The 26,227-nt window shown below is 44.3% G+C and overlaps 1 protein-coding gene across 2 annotated transcripts in view; it reads right to left on the reverse strand.

Moving 5' to 3' along the window:
* The window catches only part of Susd4 (sushi domain containing 4), a 110,891-nt gene extending 85,103 nt beyond the window's left edge, over window positions 1-25,788 (reverse strand). The window contains exons 1-2 of one of the 2 annotated variants that reach the window (XM_013015157.1): window positions 25,715-25,788; window positions 24,868-25,050 (exon numbers count right to left, since the gene is read on the reverse strand). In XM_013015157.1, coding sequence (XP_012870611.1) covers window positions 24,868-25,015 — 148 coding nt within the window. In that variant the 5' untranslated portion in view covers window positions 25,016-25,050; window positions 25,715-25,788. Of the gene's footprint in view, window positions 1-24,867; window positions 25,051-25,714 lie in introns of those variants that run through there. The other variant, XM_013015158.1, reaches the window with a different exon arrangement.
* Window positions 25,789-26,227: the final 439 nt, after the last annotated feature.

Below are 26,227 nucleotides of genomic sequence, written 5' to 3' on the forward strand. Positions count from 1 at the left end.
CTGAGTTCAGTGCTATACTGAGGATGCTTGATTCTTTTTTCCCCATAACACTGCCCAACATGTGCTTAAGAGACACTGTCTTTCAAACCATCTAAAATTCTCACTTTATCACTTCAATTAAGCACATCAGCTTACACTTCGCTTTCTGGGTACCGTTTGCTTCATGAAAGGGAGATCTTCACAGAATTGAGAGCAGGGAAACATAGCAAATAACACAACAATTTAAATTCAACCCGCCATCCCCAGGGACTGGGCCACATAATGCATACGTGAATTTCAAACTTTTGTTTTTAAATTTTCTTTTGCTTTAAAAATAAATTATTACAGTTTGACCATACTTAGTCAAAATTGCACACAACGAATCACACATAAGGCAGGAGTTCTGCATGTACAGCACAATGGTTAAGTTATAGGACAGACACAAAATGGAATTTTTTTGTATAGCAAGATAAAATGATGTAATAAGCCAGGCATCTATGGCCCAGATCTGTAATCCTTGCTACTCAGGAAGCTGAGATCTGAAAATCAAGGCTGAAAGCCATCCTGAATAGAAAAATCACCAAGAGTCTCATCTCCAATTAACCAGCAAAGAGTCAGGGATAGAAGTGCGGCTTAAATGATAAAGTTCCAGCCTTGAGCAAAAATGTCAAGTGAGAACAAGAGGCCTTGAGTTCAAGCTCCAATTCAGATGTGCACCTGAGAATGTACATACTCTCTCTCTCTCTCTTTCTTTCTTTCTTTCTCTCTCTCTCTCTCTCTCACACACACACACAGACACACACACACTTTTTTTTTTTGCCAGTCCTGGGGCTTGAACTCAGGGCTTGGGCACTGTCCCTGAACTTCTTTTTGCTCAAGGCTAGCACTCTACCACTTGAGCCACAGTGCCACTTCTGGTTTTTTTTTTTTGTTTTTTTTTGGGGGGTTCGGTTGTGGGGCCTGAACTCTGGGTCTGGGCGCTGTCCCTCAGCTCTTCAGCTCAAAGCTAGCACTCTACCACTTTCAGCCACAGTGCCACTTCCAGCTTTTTTCTTTTTGCTTATGTGGTGCTGAGGAATCGAACCCAGGGCCTCATGCATGCAAGGCAAGCACTCTACCACTGAGCTACCTTCCCAGCCCCACTTCTGGCTTTTTTCTGTTTATGTGGTACTGACGAATAGAACCCAGGACCTCATGTATACTAGGCAAGCACTCTACCCCTAAGTTACATTCCCAGCCCCCATATACACACAGAATTTTTTTTAAAAATGATGTTACATAAGATAAATTATTAAAGGATTACAAAAGATAGCATGATATGTTGTTAAATAATGAAAGGCTAAAAATTAATATATATGTATACTTGTAAAAGAAAATATATAATAGAAAGGAGAAAGACATAATTTTAACAGGATTAGGAGAAGTATTTTCTTTTAAAATTTTTTATTGTTATAAATAACAATAAATAACCCTCTCTGTTGTACAGAGAGGGTTACAGTTACATATGTTTGCTTAATTTTGGTCAGCTATATATTCCCATCTATCTGTGTGTGTGTGTGTGTGTGTGTATGTGTGTGTGTGTGTGTGTGTGTGTGTGATTTCTTCTCTCAGCATGGAGTCTGACACACTGCCGCAGTTCCATCCCACATATTCTCCCTGATTCTCTTCTTAGCCCTCTGGCTTTATTTGCCCCAACAGAAAGAAAGGGAACACAGGCCAGCAGCAAACCAACAGCTAACTCTCTGTTTAGTCATCTCTAAGCCCTGTGTCACTCATCTACAGAAAATACAAACTAAGCACATAGATTTCCACAGATCAGACTCCCTAAAACAAGTGAAGGTGCAATGTGAATTATGATTGTCTAGAACCTCTAGCTCTATCTAGCCTCAAGGACTGTCTTCGCAGTACACATCTGCAGACAACTGGGCCACTTAACAAAACAAAGGAAGACCTTTGTAACTTTTTTTGGGGGGGGGCGGTCATGGGGCCTGAACTCTGGGCCTGGGTGCTGTCCCTCAGCTATTCAGCTCAAGGCTAGCGCTCTACCACTTGAGCCACAGCGCCAGTTCTGGCTTTTTTCTTTTTGCTTATGTGGTGCTGAGGAATCAAACCCAGGGCCTCTGGCATGCAAGGCAAGCGCTCTACCACTGAGCCAACTTCCCAGCCCGACCTTTGTAACTTTTAATATTGGACAGCAGAGATCATTCTTACCATGTTTTAAAGTGATGGGTACGTTATGTGTGCACAGTCCTCTTAAATGATTGATGAGCAGAGAGAGGGAGTTAAAAGAGAGAACAGAGCTTCAGCTAGGTGCTGGTGGCTCATGTTTGCAATCCTAGCCACTGAGGAGGCTGAGATCTGAGGATCAAAATTGGAAGTCAGCCTGAGCAGATGAATCCACGTGACTCTTATCTCCAATTAACCAGCAAAAGGCTTGAAGTAGAGCTGTGGCCCAGGTGGCAGAGCATCAGCTGTGAGTGGAAAAGGCTCTGAGCTCACATCCCAGTAGCAGCTACCAACACACACACACACACACACACACACACACACACACAGAAGGAGATGTTCATAATTCCCTGGAAATAAGAAACCTCCTTCTCAACAAATTGATGTGGCAAGCACTTAGGGGCCCTATCACCGGGCACGGTGAATGTGTAAGGATGAGCCGTCATTGTACTTCTCCGGAGGCTTCCTTCTTGGCCTGCTCATTTGTAGCTAAGGGAAGAGCAAGTCTGCATTTAATACAATGACAGAACTGCTTGAGAATGGTTCATCCCTGAGAAAGGCTGAGCTTTGAAGGGCTGCCAAGGACAGCGTTCAGTGTGGGCTCAGCAATTTCAATCTGACCTGAGTGTGACTCACACTTCAGCCCCGGGAAGATGCACACCCACCTCCCACTCTCTTTGGAGCCTGTGGCCCTCCCATCATCCGGGTGACCCTTCCCACTGGGGCTGGACCTTCTCCCTTCTCCCTAAGACAAAGCTGATGGTTTTGCCATCGATGCGGCCCCCACGCTTGCAGAGAGGACAGACAGACTGCCTCCCTGCATCCTTCTGGACAATTTCTTGCAGTTGGGAACATTCTGTGCTCTTTTCAATGTTCAAGGCTAGGAGTTTGGAAGTTCAGAGATAAACAGATTCTGAGGAACTAACCATGATTTCCTCTGTTGCCTCTCCCTTCTCATTTATAGCTTCTAATCTTCTCTTTTTCCCCTCTACAATTTATTTATCTTAGTTAAGGAAACTGCAAAGTTAATATGAGTAATTGGTTATTAAATCTACACAGCACAACTTTCGCAACCTACTGTAAGAAAAACATAATTGGATGTTGCAGCCATGCCAGGGGGGGCTAACTTGTATGGAAGCGGTGCTCACAACCAGTAATGAAAATGCATCCCCAAAGGTGCCAAGGAGCTCCTAGCAAAAAGCTGCTTTCTAGTCCTTGGTTTCCTCCAGCTCTGCATAGTTCCACACAGTGGCCAGATGTCCTTAAAGTCCTCTTGTCTCTGGTTTAGAGCATACCGTGGTATCCTAACTTGCCATCTCTCTGAACATTCCTTTCTTCTCCTGCAAGAAAACCAAGGAAATTCTGTGCTTACTAAGAGATAGAACTTCATAGCTGAGCATGGTGGTACATATACTCCCATGATCCCAGCAGTTGGAAGGTACAAGCAGGAAGATCACAAGTTCAAGCCCAGCCTGTGCTACATAGTGAGTTTCAGATATATAGAATTCTAGGTCAGCCATGGATACAAACCAAGACCTTTCCTCAAGAGGAGCAAGGGGAGGAGAGTGGGGTAGGATTCAAACTCAGGCTCCTGGCTTTCCTGTAGGCTTCCGGGATATCACACAGGCCCCCTTCCATAGTCTTTTCTCTAAACCACTGAACACTGATCCTGAAGACTGCTTTCCCTGATACGACGCCTAAGTCTGTATTTATAACCCCTATTTGGCCCTTTCCACTCTTCATTTTCAATTGACTGTTGGGTAATTCCACCTCCAAGTCAAAATTTAAACACCCAAGGACTAAATTCACTTTTTTGAAGTGACTGACCCCACTCATCTGGGTTGCCTGTAGGAGACACCTCACTGATTTCTCACTTGGTTTTCCCTCCTACCCTCTTTCATCATCCTTTGCAATGGGTACCCCCACCTTTCTCTGCTGCAGACCCTTCAGCACCTATCTCCTGGAATAGCTCCTCCTGTTTCAGCCCCTCCACATCTCCCCTCCAGCCTGCTCTGCCCACCATAGCAAGCCAGACTGATCACCCCACATGGGGCTGCTCCCCTCCACCTCTGGGCATTCTGTCTGGGCAACTGTTTGCTGTATGGACTATTGGAAGGGGGTTAGAGCATCCTTAGCCTCTACCCTCTGAACATTAGTAGCATACTGTCTCCCATCCCACCTCCTCACTCCAGTTTCTACCAAAGATGTCTCCCAATGTTCTCCTTGACAGCCATTTCTCTAAAGCAAGATTCAACCACACCCTCCATTGAGGGTGGCCTCATTGGTGGTGGTTGTAAGAAGGAAACTGTTCAAGATGTAGGAAATGAGTCTTCCTACTTATGATTTCCTTTCTCTTAAGTTTTCATCTTCACCAACTTTGGGCTAGGGTTCAGATAGGGAAACCCAAGATTTATATAGAAAAAGGCAGTTACACTGGCTGGCAAAGCCATCTCTGCTGGAACACTGAGTCTCCCGTGGCTATGTGCACCTGGAGTTGGTAAGGCAAGGAGCCATGAATACCCTGGCACCCCAGAGCCACCACCTTCTAAGGCCAGGACTTTGTATTTGTCCTTTAACCTATCCCTGCCCATATTCCCTCTAAAAACAAGAATTAAAACTACCTGATTGGGCTGGGAAGGTGGCTCAGTGGTAGAGCGCTTGCCTTGCATGCTCAAGGCCCTGGGTTCGATTCCTCAGCACCACATAAGCAAAAAGAAAAAAGTCGCAAGTGGCAATGTGGCTCAAGTGGTAGAGCACTAGCCTTGAGCTGAAGAGCTGAGGGACAGTGCCCAGGCCCAGAGTTCAGGCCCCATGACCAGACCCAAAAAAAAAAAAAAAATAACTACCTGATTCTCAGGGTTGTGATGAGGTTATATGAGTTAATGTACATACAGCATCTGGAGAATGTCTGGCCTGAAACAAGTAAAGGATAAGCATTATGATAAATAATAAACAAGCATTATCTCTAATTACCCATAATGTGATCTTTCCAGCTGTACCAGCTGAATGTCCCTCACATATGCTCTTAGTTCAGGTGCTGGGTTAGTTAGCTTTCTGTGACTGTGATAAAAACACCCGAGACAAGCAACTGTAAAAGGAGGTAAAGTTTATTTTAGCAAATGGATTCAGGGGCTTCAGTCTATCATCAATTGTCCTATTGGTTTCTGGGCTTATAATGAGGCAGTACACCAGGAGCATGTGGTGGAGCAAAACTATTCATGTCATGGCAGCCAGGAAGCAAACAGAAAAGGCCAATGTCTCACATATCCCTTTTAAAAACACATCCCCAATGATGTAACATCCTTTTACTGGGTCGCTTCTCCTTAAAGGTTTTACCACTTTTCCATAACATCACAGACTAGCAACCATGACCTTAACACATGGGCATCTTGGAGATCATTTACCTAAACCACAGCAAGTCCAAAGTAAGTCCTTCTTTGACCATGAGTGGTATAGTATGCTTGTCTTAGCAATGCTCTTCATTCTTTCTTCTAAAAATCCTTAGTCTATATTCTCTGTGGTTGAAATTCTGTGGGTCTTTCAAGGCCTAACTCAAAAGTCATGTCTATCACAAATCCTCACTTCTTCCAACAAGTTAGAAGTCATCTTTCTCACTCCTGAAGCTCACAATACTCGGACTACGTACCCAGCATCTTCTCTCACAATTAAGACTGATAGAATTATTTCCTGGCTGAATAGAATACCTCAGACCTATCTGCATTCTTTACAGAGGCTGGTTTGTAACCCTTCACACAGCAAACACTCAGTAACTCTAACTTAAATCCACACATGAAATAACTAAGGCACTATTTCATTAACACTGTGATTTCTTTTTTCTTGTTTCAATTTCTGTTGGAATGAGTTCATAGTCTTGCTAACATAAAACTATCCTTTATTCTCCATGGGTGAAGGAGGAGTCAGGTGTGTCTCTCTGTGTGTGGTGGGGGCGGGGAGGGGGGTGTTTCAAGACTGTCTTCTCACCCAGATACCAAAATTTCCAATGCTCAAGTACTTAAAATGACATAGTATTTGTAGGGTTACTGAGAACATTTGATACAATGTAAGTGCTATGTAACTAGTTCTTATACTGTATTGTTTATAGAATAATGCCAAGAAAAAATATTTTCAAATAGTTTTAATCCACAGTTGATTGAACCTGTGGTTACAGGACCCACAGAAACAGACGGCCAATTGTACTAGCAACAGAAACATTTTCAAACTTACAACTTTCAAAGTGCTTGGTTACAAGATATTAAGCATGACAAGTATCATTTTCCCACTTAAAAAAATATGTTCAATCCAGGTGCCAGATGCTCATGCCTGTAATCCTAGCTACTCAGGAGGCTGAGATCTGAAGATCACAGTTCAAAGCCGGATCAGGCAGGAAAGTCCATGAGACTCTTATCTACAATTAACCACCAGAAAACTAGAAGTGGCGCTGTGGTTCAAAGTGCTGTAGAGCACTAGCTTTGAGTGAAAAAGTTCAGGGACAGCACTCAGGCCCTGAGTTCAAGCACCACCATCAACAGAAAATATGTTCCATGTTGAATTGATATCTGCCATAAATTATAATCGTTCCCTGCTAGTTTTGCATATGGATTGACTTTGATGATTTCTACTAAGATAAGGCCTGGTGAATACTCAGTTTCTGCCTATGACTGTGAAATTCTGAGCATATAGATATCTTCCCCTTAGTATGTTCTTGCATTTCCTTGGGAGCAAGTCCAGCTCAGTGGAAACAACTCATACTTAGAAGTGTTTATAAAACACTCATCAGAGTTCCCCAGAAAAGGTCCCAGAAGTTTGAGTCTCCATACCTTGGAGCTAAGGCCTGGATCCAGGGAGACACAAATTCCTTAAACAACAAAGCACTTCAAGAAACATTTCCAGAATCTACTCAAGAGTGGTCTGGACCACCATATACAAGAATGGAAATGTTCAGAAGCCTGCTCGTCTAGTCAATGACCTTTGGACATCATAAATTCAAAGGCATGGATCACCCTCCCCTCCCCCCCCCCGAAAAAGAACAAGTGGCCTATGAAGAGGCATGAGGACCATCAACAGCGTACAAGAAAATGCTGCAACTCCTTGCCATCCAATCAGCAAGCAGCTTCTCCCTGGCTGGTTCCTATAAATTCCCTCGTAGCTAACCAATCAGGGGAGGCAGATTTGAGCTCTTCTGCAAATGATCAAGGCCATAGTTTAGCCTTCTATATGCAACAAGCAGCACCACTCAGAACACCCAGTGTTCTAATGGAAGCAAAGCCTTCATCAAAGTTCTAGATGATGTAGAGAGGACCTCTCACATCAGCCTTGGGCTTATCAAAATGCTTGGGCACACCTAATTCCTCTCGTCCAAGACTAAGGGGAACTAGAGAGCAGCTACCAAGGGAGACTATGACTGACACATAAACGAGGGACAGAGGGCCAAACAGAGACAGATTTACCAGAGAGGTAGAGTGTGAAGGGCAACCTTACATTGAAATTCTGCACACACACACACAAAAAGTGTAAGGCTTCTCTGAGCATCTCCTACAACTAATGGACAAGAAGCCAGAAGAAGGGCACTGTGTTGGAAGAAAATTAACAGAAGTTCTTGGCAGCTCATAGGCATATGATATACATTACCCATTCATGAAGAGTTTAAATAAAGTCATAAAGAATAAGATCCATACATGGCAAGGAGATGGCTAGAATTCACAGAGCTTGTGTTCTGGGCTAGGCCTAGGCCTAAATGCCTTGTATCATCTCATTTAATCCACAGGATTTCAGAGGTAAGCCCTGCTACAATCCATAGTTTTGAGAAAGAAGGTACCCCTGTTTATGGCAAAGATGCCAGGCTTCCAGGCCCTGCTCTGACAGGAAGCAGCTATGAAACCAGCTCCTTCCCCTGTTTTCACCACTATGAAGATGACTTCAAACCATTCCTGCTCTACAACTTCAAACTGAAGTCCAGATCTACACTAGGAAGAAATATTTATTACGTTTCTAATATTCATTACAGAACAGAAAAATAATTTCTTTCATATGCAACCAAACTGTCCGTTTATAACAGTGGAAACTGCATAATCACAGTTGTAAAGTCTGTAATGCCTCAATATGTCACCGCAGCATGCTGAATGACAGAGATAACCTAGACAAAAGCATCGCTTTTGCCTGTTTATTGGGATATTTCTCATTCTGTCTACATTTTCAGGGGGAAAATACAAAGATGACTATTTTCCCTTCATAATTTCCCATAAACTCCGGCTGCCGGCTTCTGCCTATCATTCATTCCAGACTCTCATCCTCACTCCCACAGTGCCTTGCATATAACAGAGGTTCCAGACACACCTGCAGATGCTCCACCTGTTCTGTACCTACCTATTCCTTGAATATTTACACAGAAACTGCTGCAGGGTGGAGGGGTTTTAGATTGCAGTGTTTGTGATTGTCAGGAAAGGAGCAGCTCTGATGGCTCCGGTGGCTTTTCCTCTCCAACCTTTTTTCCCCAGTACACCATGAGCCAAAGCCCAAAGGTGACTCAGGTCAAAACCTCCAAAGGAAGGTAATCACAAGCAGAAAAACTACAGAAATCACTTTCCAATATCTCAGAAACTATTTTCTTTCCTGGATGATCTCTCTAGTAGCTTAGCCACAGCCTCATTCAAAGCAGTCCATTCTAAACTTGTCATTCCTTTTTTCAGCCCTTTGTGGGTTAATGAACCTAGGTAAAAGTCTGTTGGAAACTAGATACCCCTTTTAGGTATTCATTTATGGCTATGGGTGGGGCTGGAGATAGTTTAAGGAGGTATGGCAGCTGGTCCATGTCACAAGGCTAAGAACGTCTAGGATGCACTTGTCAGCAAGGGGTGGACATTGACCCAGCTGCTGCCCTGCCCATCAGTCTGCAAAAGCCTTCATTAAATACAGGGGCTGTAGTTCTCACAAACGCTTAGGTGCCTTCGATTGCCCCACAGCCCGATCCAAACATATAATGCATTCTGATATTCCCATTTAGTTAAAGCATCACAAGAAGAAGGAAAGAGCAAAGGAACTATGTTGACTTGGAGAGAAAAGAAAATGCCCCATAAAAGACAAACTTAAATGTTAAATAAAAGATAAAAAAGTTTCCAGTACAACCTGAGACAGCCACCTATTACCACAGCTATTAACCAATCACTTCTCCACAGGCTAAGTTCTCATAATAATTCAATATTTACCTGACCTATACCAGAAGTAGCCCCACTGCATGGCCTGAGGAGCCATTTACAATTGATTTTTAGTGGCCAGCAGCTGTAATCAAATAATGTGAGTGTCTAGCAGTAGGTTGATTAGGTTAGAGCAAACATTGTAGCCCTGTAATTTGGGAAACTCTGCAATGTGAGCTTCTGCCTCAGTGCTGACCAACACAGCAAAGCTTATGACACATTTGGCGAATGACTCAGTGACATAAATTAATAGGTAAATGAATGGTGTGTACTACCAGCTCATATAAACACAAGCAGCTTCATGAGACCACACGGCTGCTCGTATTGCTCCTCCTTCTCCTTCTTCACCAATTACTATGCTTCCTTCTGGAGTACTTTCTTCCTGGAAGCCTTCTCAGATTTCCCTTGACTGAGACAAGAACTCTGCATCCTCATAGCAGCTGTTCACTACAATTAACATGCATCTTCCTTTAGTATCTGTTGAGAACTGAAATGCAACCTCCCTTTTGCCCCTTATCTGTATGTTGAAGTCTTGGCTCCAATGTGACTCTATGTAGAAAAAGGGCCAACAGGAAGTAATAAAGGTTAAATTAAATTTGGGCCCTAATCAGATAGGTCTAGTGACTCTTATTAGACGATACACCAGAGATGATCTCTCCCCTGCCTGCCTCCTCTCACCCAGCGCCCACACCAAGAAAAAGGCCATGTAAGAACACAGAGAGAAGACAACTTTCTGCAAGCTAGGAAGAGAATCCTCACCAGAACCTATCTCTACCTACATCTTGAGCATGGACTTTCAGCCTCCAGAATCATAACAGTTGTCTGATGTTTAAGCTGCCCAGTCCGTAGTATTTTGTTATTTAGACTGGAGCCCCTAGAGGGACAATGTTTATATTATTCATATTTCTAATTCTAGTACCAAATGCAGTCTTTGCACATAGTAAATAGCCAATGAATGCTTGTTAAGTGTAGGAACAAATGAAGGTAAGAAGCTGAAAAATAAAAACACCTCACTTTCCCATCCTTATGGACACATGTTTAAAACATGCTCAAAAGTCTATAACCACCATGTTGCCACTCACAAGGGAGGGTCAAGGTTCAAGTCAGACATCAAGAATGGGGACTTTGAACCTGGTTCTGGAGTCCTTTCAATCTGAACAAGCTACGGCAAGTAGACTAGGTCTACGCATGTGTGCAATGCTTTGAGAGGAAAAAGGAGGAAAAGCCTAGTGATCACCCTCCAGGAACTGCTTGTCACTTTGGGGAGTTCTCAGACCCCCCAGAACATTACAATCATGGAGCTCTGGAAACAGAGAGATTTGGGAGAACTGGGGAAGCCAAAGGCTCTCTGAAATACTACAAGAGAGAGATGGAAGTATGTGCAGGAGAGAGGAAGGATCCTGAAGGTAGAAAGTGAATGCTCCTGGAGGAAATGGTGCCAAGCCCCAGGACAGAGGCAATGAGTGAGTTCAGCAGAGCTATTTTGACTTTTGCACCACTCTAGCTTTCTTAGGTCATGAACCATCCTTAAAGCATATCCTTTCTTTTACAATTCTTGCACGAGTATGTGGCCATCCTGCTTTCCAAGTTTAGGAGAGCATGTGCACCTTAATCCCACAATGGTTCCAAAAAAAATCATTTCCATGTAAATTCAGGGCCCCAGAAGAAACAGGCCTGGTACACTCTTTTGCATTTCCATTCAAGTTAGCTTATGCCATATTACCGAGAACATGACCCAGTTTAGTAACATCAACACAGCAGGAGTTAAAGAAAATGCCAAGTATTAGAAGCCCAAGGCATGTAGGAGGTGAAAGGGACAGAAGCCATACAGCACCACGAAGACAGGGACCAGTAGCACAGGCTCTGCTTTTGAGTAGAGCCCCTGGTAACTACATTGCATGGAGGGAACTGGGAAAGAACAATTTTTAACAGCAGCAGCAACAACAGAGTAGCAGAATTCTGCCCCTGTGTGCAGCTGCAGTTCCCCACCAAGCATGCAGAGGTAACTTCTTCAGAGATGGGGCCCTTTCAGACACCCTGGGTTTCATTTTGGGAGCTCCTGCATAACTAGATCTTCCTTCATCTCTAGATGACAAAGGGCAAAAGCTCTTTGGGCTCATTTCCATGTAAATGAAAGAGACAGCGGCAGATTTTCAGCAAAGCCACTCTTAAGGGGATAGATAAATGCCTTGCTACCTCATAAAACCATGTAAGACCCTCCGCTAGTAATTCAAAGCCAACTGATTTGGTTGCATTTGAAGGAACCCTTCCCAAAATAAGACCCTAGCATTGCAGGAGCCTATACATGGCAAAGGTCTGATGGCTAAGCCAAGGTTGCAGTGAGATGCCCTGGGAAAAGGCAGCTTTCCTAAAGGGCTCTAATACGGGAGCACAGAGAATTTCCTGTCCTTCCTGCAAAGCACTAAGAATCCCCACAAATGACCAGAAGCAACATCCTACTTAGGAAGCTATAAAGAAGCTTCCCAAGAGTCAGAGACGGCAAGTGTGCAGCTGGAGGTGAGAGAGAGCTTTCCACAGAGATAAGCACTTAGAGATCTCCCAGATCTCAAGGCAAACTCTTGATTCATCCCTTGGTCCTCCCTCAGCCCACAGAGGCTGAGCCTTCGTGTTCATGGGCATCCAGCATCAGACACCCCACACTGGAGAAGGGAGAGGCAGAATGAGAGACATGAGAGCAGCTTCCTCCCGCGCAGAACCTTTGAAGCACTTATAATGAATTACTCGCCTGCTTCACATGTCTAATTTCTTTTTTTCCCCTTGAGGCTTCTGTGAGCATACAAAAAGAGCCCACTGGGCTTGGGCCAACAGCCATGGAGAAGATCCTCTCAATAGAACAAGGACCTTTTCCATCTCCAGATGTGACTATTCGCCGAAGGCGCCAGCAGCACAGACTAGCATAACCCATGTTGCAGCAAAATCAGCTCCTCCAGCCGCCAGACATCATGTCCTCATAAAATGAGCTTTCACGGGGTCAGAACCCCCATGTGGGCACGAATTTACACACTGTGTTGAGCAGCCCTCGCCCTCTTTTTGGACTTAGGGAGGTGAAAGGCAAAAATGGCCCTCGGCATAGTAGAGCGATGCCGCCCCTCCAGACAGGCAGTGATCACTCAGATGCATGTTTATCAAATGCCTTCTGACACTGCCTCCTGTACAATGGTGCATCCCGTGCCCCCATGAGCTGGAGGAACTGGCCTTATTGCCCCTGAATTACAGAGGAAGAAACCAAAGCATGGAAAGGTCAGGTGACTCACTTCAGAGGTGGCAAAGCAGGTCACAGGGGGCGGGGTGTCAGGGGGAATCTCTCTGACAACTGTACCTTTAAAGATGAAGTGACGGCCTGGGAAGGCTGAATCTTTGAAGGACATGAGAACAGGGCTGCTGAAGGATCTATACAGGAAGGAATTGTGTCAAGAGGGCTAAGCACCTAAACAAGTTCAGTGCCCCAGAGAGACAGATGACAGGGAGATGAAGCCCTACCACCAGTACTGCAGTTAGGATACAGGACAAGAGACACCTTGTAATCCTGTTAAGCCCCAGTTCTTCTCTTAGCTTTGTCCTCCCACCAAAGACTAGGACATATTCCAAATCTTCTCCATTGATCCACTTCCCTACATACAGCTCTTCTCCCTTCTAACCCCGTTGACTTTCATATAAGAATCCAGAATTGGGATCATGTAAACATTATCCTAATGATAACATAAAAGTAAGCCTCCCAGCCCCCAAATGGGAAGAGCAATCAGGAGGCCAGCATTAAGTTATGGACAAAAATTTCGGGGGGGACCAGTAGCTCATACCTGTAATACTAGCTATTCAGGATGCTGAGATCTGAGGGTCTCAGTTTGAAGACAGCTCTGAGAGGAAAGTTCATGAGCCTGTTATCTCCAATTAACCACCAGAATGCTAGAAGCGGAGCTGTGGCTCAAGCGGTAGAGCTCTAACCTAGAGTTTAAAAAAAAGCTAAGGAACAGGCCATGGATTCAAGTGTCACAGGATGGAACATCTCCTCAGCCTCTATCTTTTTTGGGTCCGGTTGTGGGGCCTGAACTCTGGGCCTGGGCGCTGTCCCTCAGCTCTTCAGCTCAAGGCTAGCACTCTACCACTTGAGCCACAGCACCACTTCCAGCTTTTTTTTTTAATTTTTTCTGCTTATGTGGTGCTGAGGAATCGAACCCAGGGCCTCATGCATGCAAGGCAAGCGCTCTACCACTGAGCCACCTTCCCAGCCCTCCTCAGCCTCTATCTTGACACTAAATGCACATATCTCCTGGGGTCCATCCTCAACCTCCCCTCTGTGCTCATTTCATACTCCCTTCCTGGGAAAGCCCAGCCCCTCCAATGGCTCTCACAATCCTCTCAATGTAGAGGACACACACATCTTCATCTCTACCCTTGATTTCTCTCCTGAGAACCAAACGGAATTTTCAACTACTGGGTGGACAGATGGCGTCCAAATAGATGTCCTGCAGGCAACAACACAGCCTCCTCATCCAGAATGAAATCATTAGCTTCTCCTCCAAACAACACTGCCAGGCTCCGTGACTGGCTCTTCCTCTTCAGCCATCCCTACATCTAGCCAGCTGCCGATGCTGTTAATTCTCCCACTTTGCATCTTTTACCTTCATTTATTCCTTTCTAGTTAAAGCCCTTGTCATGTCCCTCCTGGATCTACGCCATTGTTTCCCAACTGGGCCCCCAGACACTATCAATTTTTGCCAGGCAGAGCTTTGTTTCCCCTTGTATCCTCCACCTCATCTCTGATAGATACACAATAAATATTTAATAAGCAAAGGTCTCTCAACTTCTTCAGCTCCCACACTACTAAAAAAATAACTTTTAAAACAAAAAGACCTGATCTTGTCATGACCCTGAAAGATATATTTTGCAGGTTCCCCTTTACCAGGGGTATAGGGAATGTTCAAGTTCCTAAGCATTGTAGTTAGCGGGGCATGTGAGTTCAGCCTGCCCACCCACAACTCTTCTCTTGTCTTTTCCCCATTTTCCCCTTTTCTAAGGTTGCCTGCCCTGAGCTATTCCTTGTTTTCAGTACATATTCTTTCTCATTCTGAGTCTCTGTTCACGCTATCTTTTCTCTTGGAAAAAAAAAATCACCTCCCAACACCTCTGCCTGGAAAATTATTTTATCGATCAAGACTTGGCTCAAACATCTTTAGAAAGCTTTTCCCCTACTCCTTTGCCCTCCCCAGAGTCTCCAAGATAAATCTCCACTATAGAAGCTACTGTACCATATCATGACAATTAGCTCTATGGGACTGTGGGGGTCGAGGCTCAGTGGCTACCCAGTGAATGAATGCCTATGACACATGTTTCTCTCGGCCTGTGCCTCTGTGTATTGTTACGTATGTTTTATGCTATATCCCCTCAGGACAAAGGAAGCTCTTGAGGAGGTAAACCTGGAATAGTGAGTGTAGTAAACATTGTCGGTTTTTTCCTGAATGAAAGTGATCCCTCAGATAGTTGTGGTTCTTTGCTCTATTTGACTTTCTGGGTTTGACTTCCATAACAACAAGGGGAAGTAACAGATTATTTTCCTTTCAGGTAGATGGATAATTTCCCTTTCACAGTTAGTGAAACTGAGGCAACACTTTTTACCATCCTCCTGCCTTTGTAACTTTAGCAAGGAACCCTGAGTGTTTTCTTTAAGGTTCTAGGCCTCTCTAGGTCTTTGTCCCAAGAACTGAAAATATGCGTACAATAATTATTTAAAGTAAATAATTGGTGGCTCGCACCTGTACATCCTACCTGCTCAGGAGGCTGAGCTGTGAAGATCGTGGTTCAAAGCCAGCCTGGGAAGGGAAAGACTGTGAGATTCTTAACTCCAATTAACCATCAAAAATCAAAATTCCAGAAGTGGAACTGTGACTCGAGTGTAAAGCACAATCCTTGAGGGGAGAAAAAAGTAAATGGAAGCCAGGACCTGATGGCTCATATCTATAATCATAGTTACTCAGGAAGATAAGGTCTAGGATCACAGTTCAAGGCCAGCCACACAGCAAAATCTCTGAAACTCTTACCTCCAACTAACCATTGTCCAGAGCCAGTTAAGTGAGAAAGTGAAGGGACACTTCCCAGGCCCTGAGTTCATGCTCCAGTACTGGCGTGTGCAAGCACACGGGCATGCACACACACACACACACACACACACACACACACACACACACACACACACACAGAGAGAGAGAGTAAACAAACATCTCCCATTGAAAGACGAAAGGGAACAATCTGGACTATTTTCAACCTAAAAGGAAAAAATCTGGGGATGCTTTTTAAAGACCCCTTAGCAATTCAAAACACTACTATTCTAACTCAGATGAACTGCAAGTTTCTAAAATATTATTTCTCCATTGTATTTAAGTATGAGTTAAATACAGAGGAAGCCCCTGTATTTAGTTTATGCTACCCAAAACCTAATCTAAATCTGCAGGTGTGTCTCTCTCCTCAACTCCCCCTCAAAAAAACTCCTTGTTAATTTGGGATTGATTCTAATGTTGAGATTCAGACTTAAGTAAATAGAATCCAACTAAAAGGCCAAAAGAGAACCTCCTATAAGATTAATCCTCAACGCCTATCAAATTTCTCCCAAACAAGTAGCTCTTGTTTGTCTAATGGAGAAAAAACAGAATCTTCTAAGTGTCTAAAGTCCAAAGAATTCTTCTCCATGCTGAAAATGTGAATCTGAAGGCCTACAACAGTAACAGTGTTTTGTGAACACCTAAATACCCAAAGTAAGAAAAGATTGTCTTTCCTTAAAAGACCCTTCCTCTTACTGGCTCACTCAATTCAACCACATATATCTTTTATAAATGAAACCAGATCCAAGAAATAAGGTCTTTTTGTATTTTGTTGCTCTCAAAAAGAAAAAAAAACAACACATAGAGTGTCTAAGTGACCTTCCTTGTACAGCTCTTCTTCCACACTAGAAACTCCAGGAGATAAAAGGTACCAATTCCTAATAGAAACAGAAGAGATAGCCAGAGGAGCCTTCATATCCAGGCAGCCTCGCTCTAATTCATGCTCTCTCTTGAAAAGCTCAATGTATTGGAATAATGATGATCACTGATCAAGTGTACTGGGCTCTGCAATTCCTTTCACTTCCACAAACCAAACTCCATTACTAGAGTCTGGGCACAGACCCACAGACAGGGTCACATAGGTTCTATTCTAGTGTCCCTGACCTGCAGGGCGTGGGTGTGCTTGTCGTCTACAGAGGAGTAGAGAGAGGCTAGCTCACTGTGGTGCTCCAAGCTTAATGCTATTTCCAAATCATGTCAAGGATTGTTTTTGTCTGACTTTTCTGATGTTCCCTGTTTACCTTGTTTAAGATTGATAAAGCAATTATGGTATTCCCAATTAAGAAGCTATTTTAAAATGCACTTTAATTTCAGTTTGTGAACAACTCATTTAATTATTTCTGTTTGTTCTTCTTCTAGAGTAGACAATTTCTTTTCTCAGACTAACACAGCCATCTTTTCTACAAAGAAGAAATTTTGAGCCAAATTCTTCCCTAATGTACAACATCATGTAATCCAATATGCCTTCCCAGATAGCAGAATGAGACTAACATTTCTTGACCTATAACATCGTGTGTGTTAGTGTGGGTGTATGCATGCACACGCACACACACATACAACACATGAGAGAGAGAGGAGAGAGAAAGAGAAAGAGAGATAGTACTAGGGCTTGAATCAGGGCCTCATGCTCTTGCTTGGCATATTCACTCAGTTGAACCACATTTACCCTTCAGCTTTTTGGTGGTTAATTGGAGATAAGTCTCTCAAACTTTTCTGCCAAGGCTGTCTTCAAACTAGGCTCCTCAGATCTCAGCCTCCTGAGTAGCTAGGATTACAGGTATGAGCCCTCAGTGCCTGGCTCAAACTATCATATCTTATTCTTATTTCAAAGTTTGGGAGGAATTTGTACTCAGGCTTATGGGTCTCAGATATCATTTTTCCCTTACTTTTTTGTATATACTAACTAGATTATCATTAACACTATATTGAAAAAAATAGCCTTAAGCCCTAGTCAAAAGGCCTGGCTCCTAATCTAGGTTTGTCTAACCAATTATGAAACCTAGAAGAGCAACCTCAATGTCAATGTCTCTTGAAATGTAGAAAATAAACAAGAGGAAGATAGTTAAAATCTTCTGCTTTACACGGTTCAGAAACTCCTGACAAGCTATAATACTCTGAACATATATTAGCTAAGGTGTCATTTAGTGCTTGGACAAATTACATGAAAAATAGCCAGTCCAAGGAAAGCTGTCCCATTGAGAGCAACAAACTGTTCAAAGAATCACAGATGTGGAGGGTGGGGAAGAGGGTCACTAGAAGGGGACCACAGAGATCAGCCTTCCATTCATTCATGCTTGTTCTATCTAAGCAGGTAAGCATCCTAGATGTCGCTTCTGACCACCCTCCTCAAACAGCCCACAAGGACAGGCTCACAGGTTTCTGAGTCCTTCCTTTCTCCAATCATGAGCCCAAGGTTCAGGCACTCTGACCTTTGCTTTGTCCTGGAATTTTGTTGGTGATTTGCTGGTTTGTTTTCTGCTTTTTTATGTTTTTTTATAATAACACCAAAGAATTCCCTTAAATCAGGGTTGGGAAGGCCAACTTTCGAAAGATAGGTTTGAGTCAAGTATGATGAATGAGAGAAAAATGTGTTTAGGATCTTGGATTGCCATGCCCTTGCACACTAAAAAAAAAAAAAAAAAAAAAAAAAAAAAAAACTCTAACGAACAGGACAGCGTGAGTCAGATGACAGTGCAAAAATGGCCTTGGGTTCATCTTCTACAAAGTAAACATTAAATAATAACATCTGCCCTGCACAGTCACTGTGAGAAATTAAACAAGCTAACAAATCTGAGTATGAAAGCAGTATAAGCACTCTGTAAATGTTTGCAATTAGAATCAGTAATGATTCAGAAACTTCTATCAATCACTCAGATATTGGACACTTTAAAACTTCATCCTGGGGCTGGGAATGTGGTTTAATGGTAGACTGCTTGCTTAGTATGCACGATGCCCTGGGTTCAATTCTTCAGTACCACATAAATAGAAAAAGCTAAAAGTGGCACTAAGGCTCAATTGGTAGAGTGGTAGCCTTGAGCAAAAAGAAGCTCAGGGACAGTGCCCAGGCCCTGAGTTCAAGCCCTAGGACTGGCAAAACAAACAAACAAAAACCACATAACTTCATCCTATCTATTCCCAGTCTTTCACAGTTACCAACAGTTGAAGGCTTGTTCTTGAGAATGAATAAATGGTGTATCCAATGGATGAGAACATAGCACTTCTTTAAAATTTGACTGTGTATATAAATAAATTAGAAAGTCTATTTGTTTTGCCTATTTCTTTCAGAAGCAATGATCCCAATGACCTCTTTAGACATACGTCTAAATGTGTGGTCATCTCAATGATCAAACACCAAATGAGCTTCAAAATAAGGCAAGGATAAACAGCAGAAGCAATCTGAAATACCACTTTCCTCATTTGTATCAGTAAGTACCATTAGTTTTTAATGGAATTAAAAACCTATACCCCCCAAAATTTGTGCAATCCTTTTTTTATTGTGAAAATACCATACAGAGGGGTTACAATTACATGAGCAAGGTAATGAGTACATTTCTTATTAAGCATTGTTGCCTGCTCCTTTGTTTCCCCTTCCCATCCCTTCCCATCCCCCCCGCCAGTCCCCTACCCCCCCGCATACCCCCCAATGCCAAAGTTGTAAAGTTCATTTTTCAACAATACATCTTGTGCATCTCATTGCTGCAATGGGTCCAGCTGTATCCCTATTTAAACAATTTGTTTTTTCCCTTCCCCTCCACCAACTATACCAACATCAAATACAGTGAAAACAGGGGTTATACTGTGGGGGAGGGACATAAAAAGCTGCAATCCTTTTGTGTTTACACTTTTAAGAAGAAACCAACCCTTACTTGGATGTTTCCTCAGGAGAAAGAACTGGATCCTCTTTAACACATACATGACTAAGGCATACAACAGAGACGAAAACTTAAGGCTAGGTAGAACAGAAAGACTTGTGGCTTGCCTTGGATTTTAGAGCCCACCAACTCTTAAAAGGTCCCTCTTACTGTTCCAAGATCCTCCTGAAACCAAGCAGAGCACCAAAACCCATGCACTGTGCTATATGTGTTTTCCTGGTTTTATGCCAAAATCCTAAGATTAATGCTCCAGCCCAAAGAGAAATTGCTATTCCTAAATTTACTGATAGCTGTGGAGTTTATCACAGATATGTCTCTATGATAGTTTATTTTATAAATTAGGCACAATAAGAGATTAAAAACAATAAAATATACAATAGGCTGTTATGAAATTACAAGATACTGTAATGAAAATCATGTAAATGTCATCTCAAAACTCCTTGCTGTACTGTACATTGGTCAAAGGAACAAACCCAAGCAGGAGGGACTGATCAGGGCTCTTAAGAGTTCATTGTGCACCTCAGAACAGCACACCATCTAAAGCTTAGGAATTACTTCTTTGTAGAATTTTCCGATCTCCTATTTTCTAACCACAATAACAGTGGATAACTGAAACTATGGTAAGTGCAACTGGGGAACATGATAAGAAGGAACTATTGTAAACTCTGAAACCAAAGAATATTAGTGATATGAGTCAAGTTAGTGAAATTGAGTCACAGAGAAGTGCTACAGACCGCCTAAGCTTTATAGCCAATCAATGGTAGAGGCTGAACTTGAACTCTATCAGTCCTATTGGGAATGCAAAGCTCTTGTTCTGTACCAGAACTTTCCACAAAGGGCAGGTCTCCTTGGCCTTTGGAGGGCTTTGGAGATAACACCTCACCAAGCACAAATAGAGTAGGTACTTTTCTTCACATTTCTAATCAATATTTCCTGGAGAGAGATCTTCACCTACACTCATCATTACTTAGGAATTAAAGAGCCACTGATTGTCTCTGACTTGCCTCTTCAGGCCTCTGAGATGAGAGACTCGTTACTTGTTATATGAAATCCTTCTGCCCCCAAAAGCTTTCAAATTTCACCCTGTGGATAAATCAAAAGAGTTTCCATTCTCCTTATGTTAAGGCAGGCTTTGCTGAAAAAAAATGAGAACCCTCAAGAGTTGGGACCCTGTTTGCAGAATGAGTAATATGCAACCTGAAATTATGGATTTCACATGTAACCCTGTATGACATTAAGAATTAAAACTTTTTCTTTCTTTCTTTAAGACACTAGCATCTAACAAAGCAGCCCATCACCCCAAAAGAATCCATTCCTACCTACTGGCACACAGCTTGATGCTGCAGCTCCATGACCCAAAGGAGGCCTCAAAGGACTTGATTCAGCCACCTTCCAACTGTGACTGTATGCAGAGACAGCAGACTAGACTGAGAGATTGACCAGAGCCAGACTTGCAAGCAGAGAAAGAAGCTATATACAGTGCCTGGATATTAAGTTCCTGCTCTAAACTCTTCAGAAGATCTGACTGCATGCTGTGTGACATTCAGGGTCCTTACCGGAGCTTCTAGAATACTTACAATAAGACACAGACCTATTTGTTCCTCTATCCTACTGGTTACCTCCAAGTACACTATACTCTAGAGCATTGGGACTATTTTCTGCTCCTTGAACAGTCCCATCCCATAACCACCCTTACACCTTTGCACAAGGTGTCTCTGCTTCTGAGGTGCCTCACCCATCCCCACCCGACTCCTTCTCTGGAGCCTTTCCTGATTTTCCTCCATCATCATAGACAATCAAACTGGATGTGGCCTCAACTGTAATGAAAGTTTCAATTTCTGTACTCAATAGTAGTGATTATTTTCTAAATGGTGTGGCAGTAATTCAGGGTCCTTTTGTTTTGCTTGCTTTCAATTAACATTAGCTACAGCACTAACTATGTGTTAGAGGCTATACTGGGTACCGGGACACAAAAATGAACGTGTCGAGAAGCTCTTTTCCCCAGAGGGTTTGAAGTACTCAGAAGGCTGTACCCAAGAGCAATCAGTGTCTAGGTGAGGGGAGAATTGGCTGACCAGGGAAACATGAAATATAGCATGGCATTTGAGTTGGGAACGGGTCCCTTGGGTGAAAACTGGAAAGTGAAGGAAGATTCTACCAGGCAAAGAGAACATTGCATACATACTACAGTCCAATGCTTACTAAGTGAATAAAAGCAAAGGCCTCATGGATTAGAACATTGTCTTGGTCCCTTATTCCCTGCTTCTAGCTGAATTTTTTACTGAATGCCTATGTGTTTTCCATCCCTCACACCAACCCCATCAGTTAAGCATCATCATCTTCATTTTACAGATGAAGAAACAGACTCTCAAGGCCAAAGACCCCAAAGGTATTAAGTGGCAAAACCCGCTGAGCTCATAATAATACAGGAATTCATCTTCAAAGAACAACCTGTAGAGCAAATTCCTGGCTCTCTTCCTCTGAGCCTGGGCTCAGAGAAAGGGCTGAGAGGGCTCTGGGAATCCCTCAAAACCTAGCAGGCTTCTGAAAAAGTGAAGGGGACAAAGGAAGAAGAGCAGCCCAAATCAGGCTCCATGTGGATTCTGGGAACAGCAAGCTCTGTCCGGGTATAAATCTGGTATCAATACCAGATTTATTTATTAAAATGGAATTTTAATAGTCCCAGATGAGGACCCTTCTTCCTCATTTACAAAAGATAACCTGAAGAGAGTCACCCAAAAGGGACTTATGAAGGCTCTCCTAGGGCTCAATGAATTGAATTAGATCTCTGGCTTTCTAGAACAAAACGTTTTGGTTTTGATGAGAGCTCTTTCCCCGCTTTTCCTTTGTCTGATCATTTTCTCTATTTCTCTCTTTCTAGTCCAGGCTTTTTCTGTAATACTTGTGTTGGGCACAAGCTTTTTTCCTCCTAGCTGAGACTATTATGTCTTGCTATTGTGGTGCTTCTTTCCCATTGAAAGCAATCAAAAATGAAAATCCACATTTCAGAACAGTGTCTATTAAAAATGCACCTTCTTGTGCATTTGAAAAAAAATGAAAAGGCTGATTTTCAGCTCTATGTATCACCTACAGGTAGATGCTAGGTGAGACTTCTACTTCCTAGCAGACCATTTGCATTTGGCAATTGAAAGTGATGCCAGAAAGTCTGCAGCCAGCAGCAACTTACTGTAAGGAATGCCTTAGTTTCAAGCACTGCTAATTGAAGTGTGATCTTCGCACCAGAAGCAAGTGCTTCACCTGGTAGCTTATTAGAAATGCAGACTCACAGGCTCCATTCCCAAACCAATTGGGTCAGACTCTGCCTTTTCACAAAGATGTCAGTAATTTAGATGCAAAGTAAAGTTTTAGGAGCACAGATGTAACTGGGGGAGAAGGGGGCTATGTATGTCTGTGTATGTCAGTACTAGGGTTTGAACTCAAGACCTTGTGCTTGCTAACCAGGTGCTCCTCCACTTGAGCCACACCACCAGCACAGATTAGAATTAAAATGCATTTACTTGTACTGTCATCCTGGACCCCCCCCATGTGTGTTTCTTCTCAAAAAAGAAAAAAAGAAAGAAAGAGAAAATCTCTGTTTAGTGAATTCCATAGGATGTCTCACATCACTCTCCATTGCTTATTCACAGAGGAAATCTGAAATGGTAAATATTCTAGAAATCAGTGTCGGCCCAGAGAGTTCAAGGTGAAGCAAACAAAGCTGATGACTAGCCTTTCGGCTGTGTATCGATAGCTAAAAGGAAAACACTGGAAGTGAGGCAGCTCATTTTCCTACCCTCTTTTCTGAGACTCTGGATCATTTTGCTTGGCATATTTTCCTCAGGGAAGGGATGGAAAAAGACACAATGTCTGGACTGCACAAAAGACAGGTGAGTCCAAGAGGACATGCTGAGTATGAGGAAGCTTTGAAAGCACAAACAGGCAGATACAAGATCACAGCTTTTAAATTCAGGCTTTGCTCAGATATCATACATCTAAGAACAGTCCAGACATATGTAGATGAACTCAGATTAACCCATCTGGCATCTACATGAGAGACAAGGACCAGGAATATGGAAAATCTTATGAATCTGATTGGAGGGAAAGGGAACAAGAACTAAAAGGTATGAGAAAAGGGGAGGAAGAGGCTGCTGCTCACTGGTATACTGCCCATGGATGCTCACTTGCTGGAGAAACTTAATACCTGAGGAGGCATAGAGTCTCTGTTAGGCCACGCAGATGCTGGCCAGGCCTCACATTTGACCTTGTTCTCTATAAAAAGATACCTGCCTCGGAGATATTCTTATTTAAAAAAATAAACAAAGCACCAGAAAGTTACTTTGCTAAGCAAACAAACAGAAAACCCTGTCTCCTCACCCAAAGCGAGTGTTTTCTCCCTATTTCTAACAGATTTGCACATCACAACCAACACTTTCATGCCCTAGGCATCTTTCAGATGTCTAAGCAGAATGCCTGAGTTATTGATTACTGTAGTTAAGGCCTAACTTGCTATTCTCTTCCCTCCACTTTTTCTAATCATTCACTCTTTTTTTTTCTATCTTTGACTTCAGAATCTCCCAAACAGAATATTTTCAAACACAAAAATGGTTTATTTATACCAAGCAATGTTTATTCTCCATGAATGATAGTTTGTATCCTAACAGTATTTCAGCTCTGGGAACACAATGCTGTCTCTTTTAACTCTTTATTTCACATCAACAAGCTCTCGAAGACAATTTGGAATGGGCAGGAATTAAGGACAGCCTTGTCAAGAAGATGCTTCAGCTCTGACATTCAGACAGGAACTTCACCAGGCTTCACCATAACCAAAAGATAGCTCTCTCCTTCACAGTCAAGTATTATAGATTAGCCACCGACAGACTATCAATTTTATTTCAGCTAACTTCCACTTTATAGAAAAGTACTTGATTTGATTCTCCCACCCCCAGTGAGCTAAGACATCTTCCAGAAACACACCTGAAGGAAAACCTCTCTCCTCACCCCCAACAAGCTCAGACATGAACACACAACCTCCATGAAAGAGAAAGTTAACTTTAAAATGAACCCTTCTTCTGCCAGTCTGGCCATGCTTTGAAACCTTCACATTCGTGGATAGTTCACAAACTTTCTCTTTTTCTCTCTCCCTCTCTCTTCCTCTCTTTCCGCCTCTCTTCCCCCTTTCGCTCTCCTCACTGTCTGCCAACGTGAAGATGGCTTTATTTTGTCCTTCCTTAGAGAAGGCAACCTGGGCTACTAGCGGGGTGCCTGGGGCAAGGTAGATGCGTTAACCTGTGCAGGGTCCAGAGAAAAATTTTCTGGCAACTCCGGAGGTTTTGAAGAAGGCTGGGACACTGTGATTCTCGGGTTCTCAGGCACCCCTATGCTCTGGACTTATAGTGGTGGGGGAACTGGTGTAGGGCCGTCCAGGTAGCTAAGACTCCTCTCCCTGCTGGGCCATCCGGGGCCCTCCACCAAAGCAGGGTCACTCACCACCCGTGAGCTGTGCAGGGCCGAAGCACAGCGCGAGCTGAAACCACAGGATCACGGCCAAGAGTCTCTGGGGGGACTGAGGCTGCTGCTGCTGCTGCTGCTGTTCTAAAAATCCATCTCCATTGCTCGGGTTCATTCCATGATACATCTTTCATCCACAGAGGGCATCCAGCTTGCAAGAGTCTGCAACCAGGAGGAAACAGAACACGACATACCCGGTTACCCTGGGTATCAGGGGCCACGCTCCCCCTCCTCTGCCCGGGGACCCCATGCCACGGCTTCGCGGACGCTCCATCCTGGTTCTCCCCAGCGCGGCCCCCGCCCCCTTTCCCACGGCGAGATCCCCCCTCCACCAACCCGCACGGGGCACACGGAGTACCCGCCACCGTGGGATGCTGCGCGTGCGGCAGAGGTGGAGGAGGGGAGGGAGGGCAGGGGTTAGCGCACATGGGCTCTGCGCCGGTCCCCGGGATTCGCCGGTAGTGACCACGATTGCAAAGTCTAAAAGCCTTCCAGCACCTCGGGGCTGGGAGAACACTTTTCCCTGGGCCTAGACATTTCACTCCTGAGGAATCTCTCTCGGTGTGGGCACCGGTTCCCTCCAGCTACTTCTCTGGTTTCGCTGAGATCGGGAGGGTCTTATTGCCCCAGTCCCCAATGAAATTTCTCTGCGCTCGGAAATGATTTTTTTTAATTAAAAAAATTGATCGCTGGGAGAGGGGGAGGGAGCAAAAGCAGGAGCCAACTCCCCCCCCCCACCACCACCCCGACCCCCGGCGCCCCTGCCCGGCCTGCGCGCACCTCCCCGGGGTGGAAAGCCCCTTTCCCCCCGCGCTCTCGATCTTACCTGTGGGTCTCATGCATGCAGCTCCCTTCCCTCCTCCGCCTCCTCCCCCCGCCGGGCTAACCCGCATCTGTGCGCGACCTCTGCCGCCGCCGCCGCCGCCGCTGCGCGAGCCAGCGACCGAGCGAGCGAGCGAGCGAGCGAGCGAGACAGAAGCCTCGGCGGCGGCCGCGGCGCCCGGCTCCAGCTGCCCCCGCCCGCCGCGCGCTCCCTCCCCAGGCTCCCTCGAGCGGGAGCAGGGGTGCTGGGAGCGGAGGGATGGAGGGGAGGGGGGAGGAGGGAGAGAGGACGGCGTCCCGGCCGCGCGCCCCCGGGGAGGCGCCCGCGCGCCCGCTACCTGGATTCTTGGGCGCGCGCGCGCGGCGGCGCGGAAAGGGGGAGGGAACAAACGAGGAAGCGCGCGGAGGCCGGCACGCGCCTCCACCGATCTTGCGGGAGCTGCGCCCGGGGAGGGCGAGGGGAGGGGGGGGGGACGGATCGGTGAGGGCGGGGAGTGGGACGGGGGCCCGCCGCCGC

This window comes from Dipodomys ordii, unplaced genomic scaffold (assembly GCF_000151885.1).
Source record: "Dipodomys ordii isolate 6190 unplaced genomic scaffold, Dord_2.0 Scaffold26, whole genome shotgun sequence".
Classification (NCBI taxonomy): Eukaryota; Metazoa; Chordata; class Mammalia; order Rodentia; family Heteromyidae; genus Dipodomys; species Dipodomys ordii.